The sequence below is a fragment of the Phasianus colchicus genome, chromosome 18, assembly GCF_987193195.1.
Source record: "Phasianus colchicus chromosome 18, bPhaCol1.hap1.1, whole genome shotgun sequence".
Lineage (NCBI taxonomy): Eukaryota > Metazoa > Chordata > Aves > Galliformes > Phasianidae > Phasianus > Phasianus colchicus.
In genome coordinates this window covers 6,881,789-6,895,901 of record NC_143453.1, presented here as the reverse complement: position 1 = coordinate 6,895,901, position 14,113 = coordinate 6,881,789, and the positions used below count along the sequence as shown (strand labels likewise).

The following is a 14,113-nucleotide window of genomic DNA, read 5'->3' as shown; positions in this document are numbered from 1 at the left end:
GGGTCACCATCTCCATACGCTCTGCACCCTGAGAAGGTTTCGTTTCTGCTGCTGCCATCAGAGGAGGATGGAGAAGCGAAATTTCGGGATGGGGATGTGGGTAGGTACCAAGAGATCACCGCATCTGTGTAGCAGAGGCATTTTAATGGAGTGGATGAGTCTTTTCCATACAGTTCCAAGGGGGACACGGGTGGCACCAGGGATGGACCCCACGCCGTTCCATCACCACGATGCTTCAGGAATGCTCCGGTAGAAAGCTGCTGAGCGTCAGGTTGTCACCATCAGCTTCAGAGCTGGCATCGACCAGCAGCCTGTGACGCACGGGGATGCCACGCCGAGGACCATTGTTGGCAGCACATTCACTGTCAGGCAGCAGGGAGGAAATACAAATCATCTCGGTGGGGCCGAGCTGCCGACGAGCCGTCCTCACCCGCCGCCAAAGCAAGGTGCCCAGCACTGCTGTGCACACCATGAAGAGCCCAGCCACCAGTGCCAGCAGCAGGATGGCCAGCAGGCACTTGTTCATCAGCGAGCTGCTGTCCCACAGGTCATCAGAGGTGTCCGATGTTGTGGTCCCCCGTGGTTTCGTGGACAAAGGTGTTGTGTTCATCTCCCATGGAGGGTGAGAGGCAGATTTTTTGGAAAATGTGGTGGTGGGGAGAAGAGTTGAGCCTGGCTCCGTGGAGATGTCCATGTCACTAGTCATGGTCCCATCCGTGCCGTGCCCTGTGGATTCCATGAGCTGGTTGGGCACAACGGTGCTGCCACTCTGGGGTGCTGTGTCGGGTGCTGTCTCAGGAGAGTCGGTCTCATCCGAAGGATCCACTGTGGTGACCACCAAGGCTTTGGCTTGGCTGGTGCTGTCATTCACCTTTGGTGGCAGCTCCGTGCCCAAAGGCACAGTGACCTCAGGGGTGTTGGTCTCAGTCAATGGATTCGCTGTGGTGACCGGCGAAGCCTTGGCTTGCCTGGGAGTGTTGCCTGGCTGTTGTGGTGGCTTTGTGCCCAACAGCTGGGTCTGGGGGGAATCGGTCTTATCTAAGGAATCGACCGTGGTCAGCACCAAGGCCTGGCTGGAGGTGTTGTCCGCCTCCATGTCCAGCAGTGCACGAGGCTCAGGGGAATCATCCATCTGACCTGTTGTGGTGACCACCAAAAGTTTGGGCTGCCCAGTGGTGTTGCCCAGCTCCACGCCCATCAGCACGTTATGCCCAGGGGATGCAGTCTCATTGCTAACAGGCGTCACAGTGGTGCTATGGGGTCCAGCATCAGCTCTTCTTCTGCGGGAGGGCAGTGGGGGCTCAGCCGGGATCTGCTCTGCTGCCCCCCAGACCCACTGCAGGCTCTGCTCCGTGGGCCGTGGCCTGCAGTCCTGCAGGGTGCTGAGCAGCAATGCCAGCAGCATGGTGTAGCCCAGTGCCATGGGACCTGGGGAGGACAGAGGGGGTGGGTGAAACGAGGCCCCTCCATCTGAGCAAAGAGAGTTTGCAAAGGGAAGTGGAGAGGCTGGAAATGGGAAACGAGCCGTGATGGAGACGGCCGTTGTGAGAAGAGTGGGTGCAGGAGGGCTGCCTGAGTGGAAATGAAAGCATGGGGATGGTACAGGCTGCAGATTGAGAACCCCCCAGTGCCTTCCTCCCCCTCCGTGCTGCCAACATAATGCCAGGGCCATCCACTCAGAGCAGGATTAAAGTCATCCAAGCCCACCGAGCACTCAGCAGTCCCCAAACAGCTCACACATCCAGCCCCAGAACTGCCCCACATCCGCCCTCCTCACACCCCAGTTAGCAGCATGGGGAAGAGGTTGGCAGCCCCTGCGGACCACACCAAGCATCCCCTGGGCACCCTGCTCCATCCCCATGGATTTTGAGGCTCACCTGTGCCGGGGGATGCTGCAGGACCCCGAGCTGCAGCACTGGTGGCTGTCGCTGCTGAGGTCCCAACCCCAGGGGCGTCGTGGGCTGCGCTCCGCCTGCAACTCCCCAGTGAGGCAGGCAGGAAATGTGGCTGCGGTTTTGGAGCCCTGCAAGAGGAGGACGTGACGCTGACACCGGAGGCCAGGGGGCTGCGTGCACCCAGAAATCGGCCTCCGGCTCCTCTACCAGGATGATGATCCCGTGGCTATTCCACTACCCTGCATCTCCAAGCCTGCACGCTGGGGCTTGTGCTGAAAGCACAAGTGAAAGCAGAAGTGATGGGAAAGGCAGTCCTAAAGCTGGCAGCACCCATGGTACGGTGCAGGCACAGATCCCTGAGAGCTGACTTGATGGGATGACACAGGGGACCCCAGCGGGGAAAGGAGGAGGGCAGGGGCTTGGCTCTATGCATTCACAGAGCCCCCACACCTAAACGCTTCTCCTTGCACCCACCCAGGGCAGCACTCAGGCTCTCAGAGCACAGGGATGCTGAGGAGGAACCCGCCCTGACCGCAAGCACCGGCACAGCAGCGCGCAGGAGCTGCACCCGCAGGAAGGGTGCTGCAAGAGCACATCCGCAGCACACACCCTGCATCCATAAACAACCCCACTGCAGCCCTCTGTCCCAACACAGGGTGCAGTGCTCAGCTGCACCCACACCAAAGCTTCTGGGGAACCCATGGGACAGAGGTAGAGCATCACTGGGACAAGGTCAGGGCATGCACAGGCTGCAAGGGAACATCTGCAGACAGCATCCCCATCTTGCCTTCTCAGCAGCCCGCAGCTGTGCTTGCAGGGGAACCACCATCCCTTGCGGCCAGAATGGGCAGAATGCAGAGTCCCAGAAGAGGGGTGGCTCAGCCCACCATTGGGTTTCCATTGCTGCGGTTACCCCGTGCTGCCATCATTCATCAGAACCCCAACCCTGCAGCCCCCACACCTGCCTGGGACCAGCTTCAAGAGGGGAACTGGGCACGGCTGATGACATTCCCCACCCCCACACCTTCCTGAGCACCCAGGCCTGGCAAGAACACGGTCAAAGAACAAACCAAGAGAAGGAAGTTTGTAATCAATGACTTTTTATCTCTTGAAAATGGAAGCAAATATTTGGACAGATAACTATGGCCGCTCTATAAGAGCGCATCTTTCAGGACGTCGCTGGTTCTCTTCTGGGATATCGCGGCTACAAAAAGCTTCAGGCACTGACTCTGGCTGAGCCTGGCGAGGCATCATCAGTTCATTTAAATAAAGCACAAGCTATAAGCTCACAGCCACGGCGGCCATTCCTCAAACCTCCACGGCACACCAACCCCATCTGGGCACCTCCATCCAGCGGTTTGGAAACTTATTTCCCTCCAATTAGAAAAAGAAAAATAAAACAAAAGTTCTCCCCAAGCACACAACCACCCTGAAGTCACACAAATCAACACAGAGATCACCGTTTCGGGGGGAGCGGAACGTTTGGTTTTGACTTCCCAAAAGTAAAGACATATCAGCTCAGCCATATACTGCGGCACAGAAACGTCACCAAACGGCCCCAGGAGGGCTGTGACACGGCCCCAGCGGTCACCCACACCCCCACCTAAAAACACTTTGAGGAAGCTTTCATGCTATGGGATCGTAACACATTCTCTGCCTCTCGCATCCCATCCTTGTGCTTCTCTGCTATTTCTCCTAGCTGTCCCCATTCTCACCAACACAGACATCCCTCCAGCACAGAGAATCCTTAACAGGTAAGGAGTGAACATGCAAACACTGGAAAAAGGAAAAACCCCAAAAACCAACCTCATGGGGGATTTGAGGCTTTCTAGCTAACCTAATGGAAAAAGGGATCAGCCTGGATGAAGGGATGCACCCTGCTGCTGCTCTGAGCACACACACAGGCACGCACACATGCTGCAGCCGTGCTGGATGAAGGACTAGAGCACAGCTGGGAAGGGACTGGGGGCTCATCAGCTGCTGACTGCTTCCCATATGTCACTCTGACCCCAACAGGTTTGCTCACGTTGGGTTTGATAAAGGATGCTGGGCACTGCATGTGGGCTGCACCAATACAGCAAAGCCTGAGGGCTGGCAGAGTTTGGCTGGGCAGCATCATCCTGGGCACATCTATGGGAATTCCTATGGCCAGATACAGAGCCAAGAACACCCCTATCCCATGCCCAGGCATCCTGCTGGCAGTGCAGACCTCATGTGAGCAGCAGAAACCCAGCAAGGAGCTTGGCATGTCTTGCACCTTTCAGCTGAGGACCTCAAAGAGGAGGAAGGTTGCTGATCTCATCCAGGAAGAAACCATTTCCTGCAAAGTTTTAAGGCAGGGATGATAGAGGGGAGGAAAAAAGATCAACAACAGTCAGAGGCGTTTTGTTTCTGAGATCCATCATGAAAGTTGCCCAGCTGCTCCTAACATTGCTTTGGAAGCAGAGTCCAAATTTCTATCATCAGCACTACAGTTTGGGACAAAGAATTGCAAAGTCACAGCTTTTAAAGGCTTCTGAAAGCAATTAATGTGCAGGCATACATTTACAGCCATGCACACAGCACAGGAGCTGGCTGCACGTGTAGCCTGCAGGCTGCTGACACCTTAAGCTTTGTGCCCCATCAACACAACACCACTGCCTGCACGGAGGTCACTTCTGCCTTAAAACAAAACCTGGCAATGAGCACACGTCCATTTGGACACAGCTGGGATGGTCCCAAACTCTTTTCCAAGGGCAGCACGGCGCTGGTTCAGAAGTCCTGCAGGGTGTACAAAGGAGAAGAGGCATTGTGGCACGGATCACTTCGTTCAGAACGATATATATATTTTTCAACCATGATCAGAAGGCATTAGGAAGGCATGAAAGTCACCTCTGAGGGGCTCAGCAGCAGCCACACCGTGAGGGAAGCCGATCTGATTGTTCAACATTGAAGATTTATACAAAATAGCTTCAGTTCCGATCTCTAAACAGTATAAACACCCCCATACACGCACGCGCACACACACACAGTGCTGTCCCTTTAAATTTAGAACACAAATACTGCAAAGTGGCAAATAAAATTTTAAAAAAAAAGCGACTTTTTTTTTTTCTCTTTTCTCTTTTTCTTTTTTTTTTTTTTGGCAACTTTAAAAAAAAAAAAAAATGGTTACGAACAATGTGGCATTGGTCCCTACATCTAGAAAAGATATTTGGGCACAACATTGAAAGAGTCAGAATGGGTTTCTTTTCAAGAATTCATAACATCTGTGAAAAAAAAAAAAATAAAGACTGTAAAAGTAGCACTTATTCTCGTTGAATTGTTTGACACAGTCACATAAATTCATTAAAACATCAGGAAAAAAAAAATTCTTTCACTAAAAAGCTTGGCTTTAATCATCGGCTCTCGTTGACGTGAATTTGGGAGAACAGGAAAGCTCGTACTGGAATGCTGCACGCTGCTGCTGGCCAAACTGGGGAACTGGAATGTGTTGGGCTGGCAGCGCCCGCCAGCCCCGCTCAGTCTGCAATCTTCGCCATCTGCTGTTCCAGCTTGGAAATGCGCTCGTCTTGGTTGGTGATGGTGTCTTTTATGGATTTCAGCTCTTTCAAAATCTCATCCAATTTGGCTTCGTTTTGCTGGAAGGAAAGACACAGCATACATTCATTACGAGATGGCAGGATTCGGTCCTGCAGAATTAAGTTGTTAAAGCAAAGGGACTTCTCTGGATGGGAGCCCTGCAAGGCTCAAGCATGCTGAACTCCCATCATGGAATCGTTAAGGTTGGAAAAGACCTCTGAGATCATCGAGTCCAACCATCAGCCCACTCATGCTGCTCACCACATCCCTAATGCAAACCCTCCTTGCAGACAGCAGCCTGACCCATTCCCAGTGTGCTGGAATTGCACGCACCAGCTTTGTTAGACCCGTTCCTGAGGATGGCAAACAATTTCAGGCCAGCACCCCCAAAAGCTTGTGGATTTTACTCACAGTGTCTGAGGCATCAGCTGCTTTCTTTGGAGCACTTATGAGATCACTTTTCTTGTTTGCAGCAGGCTTATTGTCCAGTATATTCTTCTTGACCACCTTGAGATCCCTGTTCTTGCCAGGAATGTACCCATGCTTCAAGGAAATGAGAAGTGGATCAGCATTCTTCCCCTCAAACCACTCTTCTGCTTCCAGCGCTGCCTCTGGGCCGGCTGTATCAGGGTACAGGTCATCCTGGAAGAGGTCCGACTGCAAGGAGAAATCAGTGGGTCAGGAGCTTTGGGGCTGGAAGGCAGCAGTGGCCTGCACACCGTGCCAGCAGCATCCTGGGCTCACCTTTCGAGGGACCGTCATGATGATGGGCTCACATTTCCGCTCATGAAGCTTGAAGAACCTTTCAAAAATAATAATAATGAAGAAGAGGTGTGACTTGGAGGCGAGGACAACTGACATGCCATGCAGAGGAAGCCTCTGTTCTGCTGCTCATGCATAGCAGTGTACTGAGAGGCAGAGGCAATCCTAAAGAGTCACAGCAGGGCTGCGCTAGAGCAGAGCCCTTGTAAGGCCCAGAGAAAGCTACCTGTGTGTGTGCAGAACTCCCTCCTAGGCACTGCGTGACTTCAGAGAGCACTTTGGCCAGAAGGGCCATCAGAATGGCACAGCCCGCTGCTTGGGCTGTTGAGACAAGCACCACACAAGTGATTTCCAGGTATCACAGCAGCAGCAGCATCCTGCTCACTACACAGTCTTACTCTGAGCCAGTTACACAAACTCCAATTCCTCAGCTCAGCCACTGGGGCACTGCTACTGGAAAATTCATATGCTGCAGACAATTTGTTTGAAGGCTTTGCTTCCTTTCTGGCTCTCCTGCTTTCATTAATAACAAGAGGAGGACCAAGGAGCTTCAGAAACCACCTCTAGCACATTCCCTACCAGCAGTATGCCAGGAGGCACTGCAGACATCAGCCTGCATCCCTGAGGTGCTTTCCTTTGCCTTACTTTCCTTGGTGATACCAAACCACATCTGCACACACTGCTGCTCAAAATAAATTCTTGAGATAGCTTCCAACCTGCTTGCTGCATACAAGCTGGAGATTGGGATCAGCCTTTCTCCTTACCTGGCAATCTCGCACTTGTTCACATCAAGGCCCCTCTTTGGCATGAACCCCATCCCCCTCTGCGGCTCTTTGCTGCTGAAGGTGTTGAGGTAGTGAACGTAGGGGGATTCATCCGTGATCTCAAAGTAGCGAATGCTGCTGTCGCCCTGCAGGACACAAAAAGATCATTCCAGAGCGAATCCTGCTATGTGAGCGTGTCTGAACAGGAGAGGCAGCAGGCATATGGAACAAGTGCTTCCCACTAGCGGCCTACAAAGACATTGGATTTACTTGTATGGATTCTCCTTTTTAATTACTTGTTCACTCCTTCTTGTTTTTAGCTCCTTTTCATAGGAAGTCCAAAACTGCAGCACTCAGAAGTAGGCACTCCAGAGCACTTACTGCCAACAGATTGCTTTTAGAAAGGAGCACAGGTGATCCCAGTTTTCTATTATCTAACCCCACAAAATTAGCATGAGCATTGCTGCTCTATCACCTTCAAGTGTGAGGATAACACAATCTAAAATGCACTTTCCTCCCATACCAACGCACAAACATTCAGGTCAACAAAATACCAACAAAAGATGTTTGAATGAAAGCATCTGACTTGTTGCACAAAGAGCAGCTTTACCCATATAAATTCATCTCATAGAAACATCCAATTACACACCAGAACTTCACAGTGCAGACCTCACAGGCTCTGTGTAGCCCTGCAGAGTGAGGATCAAAGCAGCCTGGAATTTTTCAGATTTGTTTACAGCTTCATCAGCATCCCTCATCCAATCAGTCTACCTCTAAACAAGCCTGGTTATTAAGAGCTTCTCCTCACCTTGCCACACAAGTAAATAATGTTGGTATCTGGGTCATAGAATGGCAGCAGGACCCCATTGCTGGTGTCCATCTCGTGAAGGGCTATTGGCTCCTCCATGTTTTTCTGGAAATTTGAAAAAGAAAATTCTGGTTGTTACCAAAGAATGGAAAAGTTGATATTAACATGAGATCTACATCATTAACAGTTCTTTGGAGCTAGAGAACACTCAGCTTCCCCACACTGAAGGCTCTACATGTTAGAGTAACAAACGGTGATGTCTTGCAAGCTCATCCATTCCCTCAGGATGTTTTAATCACAAGACACAGTCAGAGCAAGACCCCGGGCAAGGGGGTCAAGTCGAGGGGAAAGATGTGATGCAGTCATGTTAATGAGAGCCCTGTGCCAGTGTGACAGATTTGCTGCTGTCTCGCTCTGTACACCTCATGTACTCTCCCTGCACTTCAGACGTGCAGCTGCCAGCTTCACTTCTGCTCTCGGTGAGGCAGGGGCTGACAGAAGAAAACCCACTTCCTCTCCTGAGCGAGCATCGAGTCCAAATAACATCAACACGCTCTGGCACAGGAAGTCTGAGCAGGATCAGAGAGAAGGAAGAAGCTCAAGTAGATCAACCAAACACAAACTGTAGGTCCTGGTTACCAGCTCAGCTGGGCACTACAACAGCACAGCAGTACTGGGACAAGAACCTACTGGATTCCAGAGGGCCAGCTGCCGTTCGCTCATGCGGCTGAAGCCGGTTGTGAAGATGTTTCCATCAGCGAGGAAAATGGCTCGCATGGGCCGGGCTCCCTCATGGGTTTTCTCTTTCTCCTGAAATAGATGTAAAGAACAGCCTTTAGCAAGGAGCAGAATGGCCCACTGGTGGTGACTTCTCTTCTGACTGCACAGAATGCCAGCAGGACATGCTGCTCCTTCACGCAAGATGCTGACCATATGGAGCAACATCCAGCCACCCCTGCCTGATGCTTGAGGGAAGAAAGCCATTACTAAGCTACAAAAGAAGTGGTCACAGCCAACTTGTTTCAGCTTTGCCTATCCAATTCTTACAAGGCTGAAGGAAGGTTTCTTCCCGAGCTACAATGCATACAAGGCTGCTAAATCTTTATTCTGCATACACAACTTTGAAACTGTAATTATGCAAAAGGATTAGATGTGGAATTACACTCCAGCAGGTTTTAAAACTGAGCCCTCAAATCCCAGTTCAAACATTAATTCCAATAAACCCAGACAAATCCTCCAAGCACTGCTATCCCTCTTGTAATTTCTTTCTCACTTTGAAAAAGATGACTGAACATGGTGTGCACTGGGAAAAAAAGGTACTTCCTTTATATGCTCTCTCTGCTGAAGTGAAACGACTGCACAAACTTACAGCAATGATTTCTTGTTTCCTGGGGTCAATGATTCGAACTTTTTTGTCTTTGGAAGCTGTACAGATTAGGCTGCCATTGCGATTCCAGCTCACATTGTAGATCACATCCACGTGCATGTCATCCAAGTTGATGAGGGCTTCACCCGTCCCCACGTTCCAGATGATAATTGCATTATCACAACCTGAAAGAGAAAATAAAAGCTAAAAAAATCACAGCCGTGATGTGAACTGAAGAAGGCCAGCAGCAGAGAACAAGGAATAAGACCTGCTGCAGCTGCAGTGCCTCGGGCACTGCCTCTTAAGTGTGCTCTGTGTGCAGCGCCCCAGGCAGCACCACCTCACTTGAATACAGGGTGAGAGAGGGGACGAAGTGGACAGAGAAGGCAAAGAGGTGATGTTCTTACAGCTCTGCACATGACAGCACTGGCTGACAGTCGCTGCCCTCTCAGGTTATAGAGATTTGCAGCAGAAAGAGTGGCGTGGATGGAAAATTAGGCAAGTGACAGTAGAAGAAACAGCAGAACATAGCGGGGGAAAAAACAGCAGGCATCAAAAGCTGAGGTCAGCTGTTTCATGAGGATCATTAGGCAGGTGGTTTTGTTCAAGGACCAAACAGCAAGAAGACAAAGAATAAAGCCTTGAACAAGATGACAGCAAAATAAAGAACAGGACTGCAGCCATAAGATCCCAGAAAAGAGAACAAAAGCACAACTTGCAAATTAGCAATGCTTCCTAATGCTTAAGGAGGGGTGAAAACATCCTGAGGGGAAGATAACGATCCCTCTGCACTCCTAAACAGTCCAATAGGCATCCAACATCAGTTTGGTGCCACTAAGAGGAAGCCTGGAGGCTGCAGTGACCTGATGGTATCCTCCTGGCCAAGCTGGCTGGACACACACAGCAGCAGTCTGAGCAAGCTGCCTTCTCCTTTTGTGCATTCCCACACTGAGCTTTGTTAATTCAACTGCCACAAAGTCTGCATCAAAGCATTTCTGGGGAAACCAGATTCAAACCAAATGAGCACCTCAGAGAACCTTTACATCTACCAAAAACACACAGCTCATCTGACAGCCCAGCTGAAACCATTTGCTGCTTTTATTACGCTCCAAGCTAAAGGTCATGCTATGAAAGCTGCAGAGTGAGCTAATGGATAACGACTTTCCATTTTATTTCCATAACGATTTGACTGTTTTTCAGTGGCCAAAAGAATCTCATTGCATAAACTGTACCAGTCGAGGAGGCCATTTGGAAAATACTGAAAGTTTGTGGAATGAAGAGCCAGGCACTGGGACAGCTGACAGCGAAATGGAGGAACAGTTAGGCCTTTTATAAGAAGTACAAGAAAACAGGGATGAGGAGAGTGCATATAAACGCCTATCAGCTGGTGAAACTAGCAGATCAAAGAAAAGTCTAACAGCTGTAATCCTGTAATTCATACCTCCAATTTCCTGCTTCTTGTCCCTGTAAACTGAGGGCAATAAAAGGCTAAGATAAGGAAGGGACTGTGAGCCACATGTCACAGTGTTCCTAGAAACTGTCACAGGTCTTTCAATTCCCTGAAGCAGCTGGGAGAGGACAGGAGGAGCCATCAGCTCCCTCTCCTCCAAAACACTCAACTGGGATGCCACAGGGATGGCTGCTGCCCACACAGCACTGCCACATACCTGCACTGAGCAGCACGTTGCGCGCTGTCGGATGCCAAGCCACGATGCCCACTCGCTTCGAATGGCCTTCTAGAACTACCACTGGCTCTGTCAAGGACAGCGTGAGCCCATTCTCAGGAATCTGCCATACCTGGAAAGGGAAAAAGGAAAGATGGTGAGCCAAAGGGCATCCTTCTGAAGAGCACATTAGTCATTCGCTTCACGCATCCTGTGCCAAGCCACAGCAGAAGCCTAGGTTCCAGTCACTTCTCCACATAAATGGGGAAACAGAGGGAGGAGACTTTTGTCAAGGCTGAGTGTAACATCCTTCCAGCACAGCACCTGACTGATGGCTGGTCACACCATGAATCCCTCCCACCACCACATCCCAGAGCCATACATGTCAGCTGCTGCCTGCGAAGGACTCAGAAAACATTGCCTTGCTGCTCGATTCCACCTGAATCAGCAGCTGTCCTTTCAAGTTATGCTTGGCCCTCATAAAGAAGAAGTTGCAGCTACATTGGGGGTTGACTTCTTTAGAAATGCTGGCTGTTTTCTGTCTCACCTACATGGCTCCACATCCTTCCGCTGGTCAGAACAGTGCCAGCAGGGAGAGGAGCAGTCCCAGGGCTCTGATCGCACCTCTGCAGTCCCAGCTCTGGGGCCAGAACAGCTGAACTGAGCTCAGGTGGTGCCCTCTGTGATGGGCAATGACAGGAGAGAAGATCCATCCCTGTGGCCCAGGGAAGGAGCAGCCCACCAAAGCTATTGCTGCAGTTCAGCACTGGACAACCATATTTGAACTGAGTTTGACCTACATCCGGCATGTTAAAGAAAATTAAAGCCTTCAACTGAGCACTTATAGCTACTGGAGGTAGGTGGCAGCAGCAGAGCATGTTTGCTTCCTTTCTATTGTTTGCTTTTTCTGGAGGAGAAGAGGGATTGCCAAGCCCTGCCCGCAGTGCCCAGCGAGCTATCAGAGGTAGCAGGATGACTCCAAGAGGATTTCAGAACCAGGGCAGCTCACCTCCAAACAACCCCAAATGACTTCAGCAGCACAGCTGCACCCCCGTCTGCACCCTCCAGGGTTTCAAAGCCCTCCTTCTCCTCCTGCCCAGCCATACCAGCAGCACCCATAGCACCAGGATGGCATGTGCTGGATTTCACCAGCAATCACCTTTTTCATCACGTTACAAAAGAGCACGGCAGCATCAGCAACTGCAGACTCCATCTGAAAGCAAAATACACCTTGCACACTGCAACAAGTCAGTGCACCTGCCCATGACAAGGTAACTCCAGGTTAGAGAGCTGTCAGCTCTTATAGGAGCAGCTTTGTTCGTGCCAGCCAGGGAATAAAAGCCTGACAGCAGCAACAGTTAACGCATGCCTGCTGACAGCAGCTCAGAGCTTCACAGTCAGTCTGCTAAAACTGGCAGTGGCACTTAATGTAATTATTTTACGTAGGTCTCACAGGAACCACCTCCAAAGCCTTAATGATTCTGAGTGCGAATGGAACACTGCAGGAAATAGCTGCTGCCTGAGGCAGACAGCAGGGAGGAGTGGGAGTGCTGGGGAGGGGGCTGTGCAAGAACAACAGGGACTATCAGTGCAACCTGGGGCACAGGTGGGAGATGACCAGGAACAAAGATGACCTAGAAGCCACCCAAAACGCTTCTCCTCTAGATGAAAAGGCCAGGACAGTTAGGTCTGCCAGAGGCAGGCTGATGTTGCACTGAGGATGAGGCAGGGAACAAGAGCTCTGCTCACCCCAAAGTTTGGGAAGCCCTTGGAAATGGCAAACCTTGATGAGCACAGCATTTTTTTCCCCTCGGAGAGACAAAGTTGTTCTTCCACACTGCTCTGCCCCAAATTCATGTGGCCTCACCCCAAGTAGATGGCTGTCCTGAGCCAGGGTAGCTTTCAGAGCCAGCTGTGGAGGAGAGGAGAGGAGAGGAGAGGAGAGGAGAGGAGAGGAGAGGAGAGGAGAGGAGAGGAGAGGAGAGGAGAGGAGAGGAGAGGAGAGGAGAGGAGAGGAGAGGAGAGGAGAGGAGAGGAGAGGAGAGGAGAGGAGAGGAGAGGAGAGGAGAGGAGAGGAGAGGAGAGGAGAGGAGAGGAGAGGAGAGGAGAGGAGAGGAGAGGAGAGGAGAGGAGAGGAGAGGAGAGGAGAGGAGAGAACTGCAAGGCAGAAGCCAACAGAAGGGATTTTTAAGAAGCCTCTGGAGGACAGATAAATATTTTTTTCCTTCAAGGGAAAGAGGGAAAGCCCCTATAGCTTACAGCAGCTGCAGGCCAGTGTAATCCCCTGCAGATTACACAAACTATTGACCTAATAATCCTGCTTGGTATTGCAAAAAAGCCAAGAGTGTAAAAGGTCGGGGTGTGCTCCCGAGCGACCCGGCCCAGCATTCCTGCGTAGGGAGGGAACCTCCCTGTGTGGGATGGAATGGGCACAGCACAGCTTCCCACGTGGAGGCCTTCACATTGCATGATGAAGTGAATGAGCCCCAGCTTTCACCTGCATCCCTGCAGGAGCAGGCACTGGGAGCAGCCATTCTCACCACTGCAAGGGCTCTCCTTTCATTTGAAACCAATTTGCTCCATGGAATGAACTCTTCTCTGATTGTTAACAAGAAGATCATTAGTGTTCACCTTCTGATGAAGCAAATTTTCCCTATCTGAGAAGGACCATCTGATACCATTTACGAGCCTTTCCAGAATCAAACGTTTTCCAGCTGAATTAAAAAGCCTTCAGTACATTACAGTCATTCAGCAGAGCACCAAGCATGAATATTTAAATAATTCCTGATTTGTTGGCACAAGAGAATCCTTCTTCAAAGAGAAGCCACAGAAGGTATCCGCATGCCTCTGCGTTTTCAAGGAAGTCTTTCTGAGAACAGTGTGGAGCAGAGAAGATGGGGACGCCCCACTGGTATCAAAAAAAAAGATGCCTGCTTTCCCAGTGCCCTAATGAGCCCAAATAATTACCTGCTCAGATGCAGCTCCCAGGCTATTTTCACCTTACAGATTGACTTTTCTCATTGCTTGGCTGGATAGATTCTCAGAGCCACGTTTTCCCCCTTACCATGAGCCTAGCTGATGCTGATGGATCCTGCTGTGGCACCGGGTCAGATCCTAAATCCTTACGTGTCAACATACAGATGGCCTCTGACAATTTAAGTTACTTTTTAAAAGCAGCTGGTGCTTCTGCAGAAAGCCACATCATTTCCCTCCACTGCATCACTGTTTTTTCGCATTTTCTGTTGGCTGATGAGCAGTTTAGAGTTGAAGAAGTGCTACATATCTCCCAAAGGAAT

The 14,113-nt window shown here is 50.7% G+C and overlaps 2 protein-coding genes across 4 annotated transcripts in view; both read right to left on the bottom strand.

Annotated features, from left to right (window-relative positions):
* Nucleotides 1-125: 125 nt before the first annotated feature.
* SELPLG (selectin P ligand) lies at nucleotides 126-2,294 on the bottom strand. The gene is made up of 2 exons (XM_031592475.2): nucleotides 1,878-2,294; nucleotides 126-1,428 (listed from the first exon to the last, which is right to left on the bottom strand). Exon 2 carries the CDS (start codon nucleotides 1,421-1,423, stop codon nucleotides 236-238), a length of 1,188 nt encoding a protein of 395 aa, XP_031448335.2. The 5' UTR covers nucleotides 1,424-1,428; nucleotides 1,878-2,294; the 3' UTR covers nucleotides 126-235.
* A 684-nt stretch (nucleotides 2,295-2,978) lies between these two features.
* Nucleotides 2,979-14,113, bottom strand: part of CORO1C (coronin 1C) — a 39,707-nt gene continuing 28,572 nt past the window's right edge. For all 3 annotated transcript variants that reach the window (XM_031592469.2, XM_031592471.2, XM_031592472.2), the window contains exons 4-11: nucleotides 10,821-10,950; nucleotides 9,157-9,338; nucleotides 8,478-8,597; nucleotides 7,788-7,892; nucleotides 6,980-7,125; nucleotides 6,198-6,255; nucleotides 5,865-6,110; nucleotides 2,979-5,512 (exon numbers count right to left, since the gene is read on the bottom strand). In XM_031592469.2, the coding sequence (XP_031448329.2) occupies nucleotides 5,393-5,512; nucleotides 5,865-6,110; nucleotides 6,198-6,255; nucleotides 6,980-7,125; nucleotides 7,788-7,892; nucleotides 8,478-8,597; nucleotides 9,157-9,338; nucleotides 10,821-10,950 (1,107 nt within the window). In that variant the 3' untranslated portion in view covers nucleotides 2,979-5,392. The remainder of the gene's footprint in view (nucleotides 5,513-5,864; nucleotides 6,111-6,197; nucleotides 6,256-6,979; nucleotides 7,126-7,787; nucleotides 7,893-8,477; nucleotides 8,598-9,156; nucleotides 9,339-10,820; nucleotides 10,951-14,113) is intronic.

Coding starts and splice junctions, on each gene's coding strand:
- SELPLG (XM_031592475.2), bottom strand. CDS start 1,423: ATGGCACTGGGCTACACCATGCTGCTGGCATTGCTGCTCAGCACCCTG.